This window comes from Lolium rigidum, chromosome 5 (assembly GCF_022539505.1).
Source record: "Lolium rigidum isolate FL_2022 chromosome 5, APGP_CSIRO_Lrig_0.1, whole genome shotgun sequence".
Lineage (NCBI taxonomy): Eukaryota > Viridiplantae > Streptophyta > Magnoliopsida > Poales > Poaceae > Lolium > Lolium rigidum.
This window is the reverse complement of record NC_061512.1, coordinates 107,311,898-107,320,257: the sequence shown is the minus strand read 5'-3', so window position 1 is coordinate 107,320,257 and position 8,360 is coordinate 107,311,898. Positions and strand designations below refer to the sequence as shown.

Sequence of the window (8,360 nt, the reverse complement as noted above, 5' to 3'; positions counted from 1 at the left end):
ACCGAGTCCACAGAGCGTGCCGTAGGAGAATCGTCCGATGCTCCTCGTGATTCGTGCCACACCGCGGCCGCGCCGTACGCCTGGTCCACCCGGACACCCTCTTCCACCTCGCGTCCACACATGTGCTCCCAGCCAAGATTCCCTGCCGCTCCCTGCACCCGGTGCACCAGCTACATCCCACGCAGACCGTCCATCCTCCCTCGAGATTCGTGACTGTCTACACAAACGTGTGAACCAGGACCACGCGAGGGCTCGCGGCACCACCCACGCGCCCTCCTCCCTCCTTCTCCTCACACGTATCCCACCAACTCGATCCCCGAGCTCAGACAACACGAGCACAGCGCAGCTCCCCCAGCTCGACTCCACGCGCCGCCGCCGCCGCCATCGCCGTCCCCGCGAGCTGCCTACCTGCCGCCGGCGTCAACCTTCCGTTGCTCCCCATGGACCCGCGCTTCCAGCTGCCGACGCCGGCGCCGTCTTCCGGCGGCGGCGGCGGCCCGCCGCGAGGGCATCACCGGCGGGCCCACTCGGAGACGTTCCTGCGCTTCCCCGACGCCGACCTCCTGCTCGACCCCGACGGCGACTTCTCCTTCTCCGACCTCGACTTCCCCTCCCTCTCCGACGACTCCCCGGCGGCCTCCGACCCGACCCCGCCCCTGCCGCCGCCGATGGCGTCCAGCGCCTCGCCCGCGCCGCGGCCGCCCGGCGGGAACCACAACAGGAGCCTCTCCCTCGACGCCGCCTTCTTCGAGGGCCTCGCCTTGCAGGGGGGCGGGCATAAGAGGAGCGGGTCCATGGATGGGGTCAACTCGCCGTTCGAAGGCGAGTCCGCGCTCTCTGGCGGCCTGCCGGACTACGCCAAGAAGGCCATGCCGGCCGAGAGGATCGCCGAGCTCGCGCTGCTCGACCCCAAGCGCGCTAAGAGGTGGGCAACCCTCTGCTGTTTTGAATGCTTTCTAGATCCGGAAGGAGCTATCCTCTCATCTACTATTGCTTTCATTTGTCCTGTGAAGCATGTCTCTAGTAAACTCTGCTACTCCCTGTTAGGGTGTTACTACCAGTTTTGATCTCCGGTAGTATCTGCTATTCTGCCTTACCTTAATGATGATGATAGATAAATTGCAGGATTCAGGGTTTGCCCTGGCTGTTTCTAGGTGTATTTGGGTTGTTACTCATTCGTGTTATGCTTGTGGCCGTGTAGGATATTGGCGAACCGGCAGTCGGCGGCGAGGTCAAAGGAGAGGAAGATCAAGTATACCGGTGAGCTGGAGAGGAAGGTCCAGACACTGCAGACCGAGGCCACTACGCTATCAGCGCAGCTTACGCTTCTCCAGGTATGGGGTTATTTTATTAGGGGATGTGAGATGAACTTTAATTTATGTAATCTGCTATGTTCATTGGTCAATTGCCATGTTTGACATGTAGTATGACCATAATAGAGTAACTTATACGGAAACCAATAGCTTGACTCGTAGGTTGTCGTGTTCCGTGGAGTACAATAGCTGCATGTACGTTTCTTGTGTACAGCAGCATGTTGTTGCATTTAATACTTTCTTGTCGAAGTTGGAGATCCTTAGTTAGGGGATTTGCAACTCGAGTCATCGGTAACTCTGAGGTGCGATAGGAGCTCCTTAGTTAGCGCATATATCAGTACATTATATATGTATATACATTAAAACAGAGAACATGCAGAATTTTGTGGATGCAATGGACAAGAACTTGTTCTTTATTTAATTCCTTTCCTTCACCTCTCTTCTTGTAGCTTGTATGGTAATTAGAGTAGGAATCAATGCACATAGTTAGTAATGTTGAAGTAAGGCAGATGTCCGCATCTTGATAGACCACTTACCACAAATAGGTCTAGCGATGTGCTTCAGAGCACAGTTTGAAATTGATGGATTCATGGATAGTGTTAGGCCAAAGATAGTATCCATTGTAAGCTAAATATATCAGGAAAGTTTTTCTAGTACTCTTCTCTTAGTTAGGCAGATGTATACTTTTTGAGCTAAAATATATCTCTCAAGGAATGAAGCTGAGCTGTCCAGAGTTATGGTGTGCTCAGTTTGTGTGCAGACTAACTGTACCATTCTGTCAAGGGTTTGGTGGCCCAAGTGTTGACCAGGGATTGGGAAGAGAATACATAAGAATTGGCCCGAGAGCCCTGGGCATGACAAAATTTGGCAACCATCCAACAGGGCCCGCCAAACTCTTGAGCAGTACTAAAATATTGGTTGTGTCTGTTTGGTTTCCTTAACTCTTGCTGTTTGCATGCATACTATGGGCCTTTTTGGTTTGCATAAACATATACTATTGTTGTTAAGACCTATGTTAATTTCTATCTGAAAGTGGAGAGCATTGTACTATGCCTTGGCTGAGTTAGGGTTACTAAATTTAGTCAATTTTCCCTGTTCGGCATTGACGTTTATTGATATTTGGACCATGCTAGCACACTACCCCTTTCTATACACCGTTGACACTATTTGAAGGATAATTGCTACTAGAGTCTGTTTACTTGAAAGCCCTCTTGCTTTATTTTGTTGATATGCTTTTTAATATATGTATATTTAAACATTTTTTCCTTTGTGTTCATCGTATGTCTATATTATCATATCTAAGTTATTGCTATTTACTTGAAACAGAGGGATACTTCTGGTTTAACTGCCGAGAATAGAGAGCTGAAACTTCGGTTGCAGTCCATGGAAGAGCAAGCTAAACTACGAGATGGTATGTTTTCTTTGAAAATTGTGTAGTTCTTCCAATATTCATTGTTCGATTACTTGAACAACTAAGGTTGCTGATACAAGGTCTCTGAATCTAAAGGCAAACTGAATATTTGTGGTTTCCTAGTTCATGTATCAACATACTAAAATGTTTTATTTCCTACGAAATACAGCCCTAAACGACGCCCTGCGAGACGAAGTCCAGCGACTCAAGATAGCTGCAGGGCAAGCTCCAAACATGAACGGGAATCCCTTCAATGGTGGACTCCAGCAGATACCATCCTATTTCTCTCAACCGCAGCAGCGGCAGCAGCAGCAACAGCAGCAGATGGCGTACTTAGGTGGGCACCAGGCTCAGCGTCACCATCCAAACCATCAACAGAGCCCATCGAACGGTGGCCAATCGCTGAGTGGTCAGTCCCTAAACGACTCCATGGATTTCATTTGAGGAACCGGTGGGCCCTCGGTATTAAACCATACATCAACTGCATCTCAGCATTGTAAAGATAGCTAATGTACAATGTATGCATATGAATCATTGGTAGGTTAGCTAGCCGTTCTTTGTATCATTAATCAGAAAGCATTCTCTTGTATGACATAATCTTTCCTTCCCCTTTCTTTATCGGTTTCTGGAGAACAATTAACTATGCTTAACATTTTAGCACCTGTCAGTGTTCACCTTGTACGGTGCCTTTTTTCTTCTTCTTTTGTAAATGCAAAGGTTTTGAGTTGCAAAGTATTTGCCCTGAACTAGTTGCATATCACGTCTTAATCAAAGTAATCTTGGGGGTGACTAGGAGTCACGCTGGTTGGACCTTGATGGCCCACCAACTATCGGCTGGACATGACCCAGAATCGTGAAAGATTTACTTGGTTCAGATCAACTTATATTAACTCAGGGATGAGACCTATTACTACCTGTAGGCTATAGCGGTCAGGCAGGTGGTTGGTCTCTCTCAAGCAACTGACGAAACAGGAACAAAATGTTGGTGGTCGATGTGATGTTCCATATGCTGTCGAAAGTACCAGAATGATCAATGGGTGCGTCCTCTTTCTTTTAACTTTAGACATTCCTTCTACTTCGGCCTCTCCTCTTTGACAAACGGTAGACCCTGAACCTTCTGATTTGTCTTCAAAATGCCACCTTTTGGCGCTTCCTCCATAGTCCATACGATGATTGTGACGTGACACCACAGGAATAAGACCCTGTGGCGTGCTTGTAGACTACACAAATTATAAGGTTAGCATCTTGGCATGTAGGATTTTGACCCCCATTTGATTGAAGTTCTGAACAGCCGCAGCAAGTAGCAGGAATCTTGTTACTGTAAAACTCTTGTTTATGAAGATGCTTTCCAGGTTATGCCAGTGTTTGATAATGTGTTATGACATGGAGTTAGATATGTAGTGGTCATTTGTGGTTCATTGAATCATTGGTGCCATTTCTAGAACTTGTTTAGTGTTGTTTCAAAAGTATTTTGTTCGTACTACTTCTATCTGAAGTCCAGAAGAACGATACAATAGGGGGCATTCACTCTGAACTGCCGAACGCACTCACCTTGAGGAGCAGGAAATCTCATGCCTACTTGCTAGTGAACATGACAGAAGATGGCAACTATTCCCTGTTACATGCTTCTGGAGTTGTTGTCACATTTTGTCCATGTGGAAGATGAAGCGACCTTGTTGAATCAGGATCCAATAGCCATGATGTGTTATCATAGCCTGGTGAGGCTCGCAGAATTCTAAACGTGGCCCTTGATAATGGGGCACTAAAACCCCCCTTTTATTTTATTGACATTTCATTTTACACAGTTATTATCACATGAATACATCTAAAATAAACCGAATTAAACTAAAATCAACTAAAGTAACACAAAAGGTTTCGGCAAGTCAACGTCATGACTGATACAGTTGAAATTTGTGGAAGGAGGCGGGGATTTTTTTTTCTTTCAAGAACACACAAGATGCATATCTTCATATAAGACAGAGAAAGATGTTTTACAAGAATGTTTAGGGCCGAAATCACAGATGATTCAGCCCTGAAACTCCACACCTACTGAAATTACTCGATCTCTCTAGCTCTCCACACAACTTGGCCCTTTTCCACTGGACGAATTCTGCCCTAATTTTGCGACAAACCTCAGCAGGCATAGTGGCTAACTTGTCGAACACTCTGCTGTTACGCTCAAGACAGAGACACCGAGTGACTATGATCACCATCGAATTCAATTCCTTCCGATCCTTTTTTATCACAGCATCGGATAGCTTGCTCCACCAAGTGTCAATGACGCCGGATGCATCAGGTGTGTATCTGTGTAATCTATATGGTAGCAACATCATGTCCCAAATCTGTCGCGAGTAGGAGCATTGTAGTGTAATGTGGGCCGCTGTCTCAGGCTCCTGACAACACAGAGGGCATTTCGCTCGGGTGTTGCATTCCCCTTCTTTCCACACTCTGCCCTTCATCGCAAGCCACAAGTGCAACTTGTGTAACACGAAGGTCTCCTCTTGCACCCTCTCGTCGATGACCTTCCCTGTCCTGTCCTCCAGTACGCCGATGACACTCTTATTATTATCCGGGCCGTTCCTGAGCATGTCGCGAATCTCAAAAATGTCCTCGACAGCTTCTCGGCGGCCACCGGTCTCGTCATCAACTTCCATAAGAGTACCTTCGTCCCCATCAAGACCAACCAGGAAACGGCTCTCGCCATGGCCCGTGCCTTCGGCTGTGCTGTCTCCTCCTTCCCCCAGACTTACCTTGGGCTCCCCCTTTCTACCTATAAGCTCAGACCCTCCGACTTCGCCCCCATCATTCAGAAAAGCGACATGCGTCTCTCCGGGTGGCGAGGCCGATGCCTGCCCATTGGAGGCCGTCTGATCCTTGTCAACTCTGTTCTCACTGCCATGCTTGCCCACGCCATGGCCGCTGGACTCCTCCCTGCTGGGGTCATTGAGGCTATTGACAAACGTCGGCGCACTTTCCTTTGGACTGGCGAAGAGACCTGCCATGGTGGGAACTGCAAAGTCGCCTGGGATGACGTTTGTGTCCCAAAAAATCGTGGGGGTTTGGGCGTTCTTTCCATCCGCGCCCAAAACTCTGCCCTCCTGGCGAAATTTCTTACAAAAATTCACTCCGACACCACCGCTCCCTGGGCCTCCAAGTTCCGACGCCGATACGGCTGGAACGACACCAGGGATCTGGGAGACTCCCACCATCTCGACACCCCCGTCTGGAAGGACATTGCGACTGGGCTCAGCACCTTCCGTGCCATCACCAAGGTCTCCATTGCCAATGGGACCTCCACTTCCTTCTGGGCTGTCCTTTGGACCGGTGATTCCCCTCTTCAGGACCGCTTCCCCAACCTTTTCTCTCACTCCACCCGTCCTAACATTAACGTGGCTGCTGCTCTGACACCCGACTTCCGCGACACTCTTGGACCGCGCCTCTCGCTGGCTGCGGAGACCGACCTTCGTACCCTCGCCAACGAGCTTAGCTCCGTGACCCTGCGACAGGATACTCCGGACACCCGTTGGGGCCGCCTTGCTAACAAAAAACTCTCGAACAAATGTGTCTACACCAATTCTTTCAGGCATCTAGGAATCGAGGAGGCTGCGGAGAAGTTTTGGAGGAGCGCTGCCCCTCTCAAGTGCAAAGTTTTCTGCTGGCTGGCCTGGAAGAAGCGTCTCCCCACCAATGAGCGGCGTTTCCGGCACCAACTCTGCAACACTGCCGCTTGTCTCTCCTGTTCACACAATGAAGATGTGGACCACCTCCTGCTGATGTGCCCCAAAGCTAAGGAAGTCTGGAGGTTCTTCTTCCCAGATTTCGACATAAGGGGACCCGCCAATCTCAACGACTTATGGATGACAAAGTGCCGGAGTTTCGAGGAGGCCACTGTCACCACCGCCATCGCCTGGAATATCTGGAAGCGGAGGAATGCCCGGACTTTCAATGACACTGCTGAAGACCTCCTTCTTGTGTCCCGTAGATGCATTGATGACATCAGACTTTGGGCCCATCGTTGTAACTCCTCTCCCCCCTCCCTCTCTCTTAATAATTGGTGTAACGGGTTTGACCCGCCTTGGAAAACTTTAGACCCCCTCTCTTCTCTCTTCCCTCCAAAACATTTGTAATGCTCCCAGTTCCTTTGGTTTTTATAAAGTTGTTCAGGCCGGCGTAAGCCCGCCGTAGCCCCGCTCAAAAAAAAAAAAAAACTTGTGTAACAGCGGCGCACCTGCAGTCCACAACTCGGTAGCCGCCAGTGCACGCGTCCTGCCCACAAAGAACGCATCGTACGCCGTTTTCACCGAGTACATTTCAGATGCAGCCAACTTCCAGGTCACAGCATCATCATGTTCTTGCAAGTTCAGGCCTCGATCCAGCTCCCAGATCTCCATGAATTCTACAATTGCTGGAATAAAGGGAGAACCCCTTATCTCTGTCGCCCATCTATCTTCCTGTAGTGCCGTTGTCACTGTCAGATTTTTTGCTGCTGGCTTGACAAATTTCATCAGGTTCGGTGCCAGCTGCTCCACACTTCTCCCCTCAATTCACCGATCCTTCCAAAAATTTAGTTGCTGACCATTGCCCATAACACACTTGGTGCATGACAAGAACATCTCTTCAGCAGGCAGGGATAGAGGAATCTATTGGGGGTTAGCTTCATAGAACCGTCATTTTTAGCTTCAGTGAAATTGATGTGGAGTTTCTGCGAGGAATAAGGTTGGTATGTACGGAATTGCTTCTTACAAAAACTATCTTTAGCTTACTGAAATTTATGTGGAGTTTCTCCAAAATGTGTGTTCTGTGATCAAGCTCCCAAATTAATTTATGATTTAGCCACACAACATATCAGATAAGTGAGGTTAGACTGTATCATTGTACTATATGTTGCTAAGTTTGGCAAAGACTTATGATTTTAATTCATCTATTTCTACTGCTTTTGTTTTCAGCCGTTAAGAACTGTAGAAGATAGAAATAGTTGTTGATCCTATCTTTTTCTTTCAGAACTCATGTTTTTTGCATAATTGTTAGAGCTAGTAGCCTGCGGCCTATTTTTAACATTGAAAAACATCATCTTCATGTGATTGCTTGGTGCCATTTGCCCGTTTTCCCACTTAACAGATTTTGTAGGTTTGTGCATAGAATTATCTTCGCGACAATCAAATATTGACAAGTGTCCTTCAGGAGTAACTGTACTCTCTGTGTTTTAGTCTAGGAACTTCTGCTACATAGTACATGCATATTATTCTGATTACTGCAGTCTCATTTTTCTGCTGACATTTTGGCACTGGAACCCACTAGGAGGATAAAAACAAGATCGAATGTGAATATATAATGTATATTTGTTTCATTCTACTGATTCCGCCGCTGCCGACTGGAATCATTGGTCTGCCGTAATCATTGATCCTGTAGTGCATTTATAATATGTTTTCATCCCCTAAATAAATGTTTCGCTTCTTTCGTTGTTTTTTCCTTTCTTTCGTTTGTACGATTAGCATGACACCAAGGTATCCATCTGCCGTCCTTAACGCATTGTGATGTCACTGATGGTAGTAATTCATGAACATGTAAAAGGCAAGCTCCTTACTAGATGGCCTATGAAGTCATATTCCCTATGATGATGTCCTGAGGCCTTCTTA

General features: G+C 47.7%; 1 protein-coding gene across 1 annotated transcript; it reads left to right on the top strand.

The window, feature by feature from the left end:
• The first annotated feature begins 440 nt into the window (after positions 1–440).
• Positions 441–3,391, top strand: LOC124654064 (transcription factor VIP1-like). Its single transcript, XM_047193102.1, has 4 exons — positions 441–925; positions 1,202–1,334; positions 2,640–2,724; positions 2,894–3,391. The coding sequence occupies exons 1-4, from the start codon at positions 441–443 to the stop codon at positions 3,166–3,168; spliced, it is 978 nt and encodes a 325-aa protein (XP_047049058.1). The 3' UTR covers positions 3,169–3,391.
• Positions 3,392–8,360: the final 4,969 nt, after the last annotated feature.

Coding starts and splice junctions, on each gene's coding strand:
- LOC124654064 (XM_047193102.1), top strand. CDS start 441: ATGGACCCGCGCTTCCAGCTGCCGACGCCGGCGCCGTCTTCCGGCGGC. Junction 926..1,201: donor GACCCCAAGCGCGCTAAGAG/GTGGGCAACCCT, acceptor GTGGCCGTGTAG/GATATTGGCGAACCGGCAGT. Junction 1,335..2,639: donor CGCAGCTTACGCTTCTCCAG/GTATGGGGTTAT, acceptor TACTTGAAACAG/AGGGATACTTCTGGTTTAAC.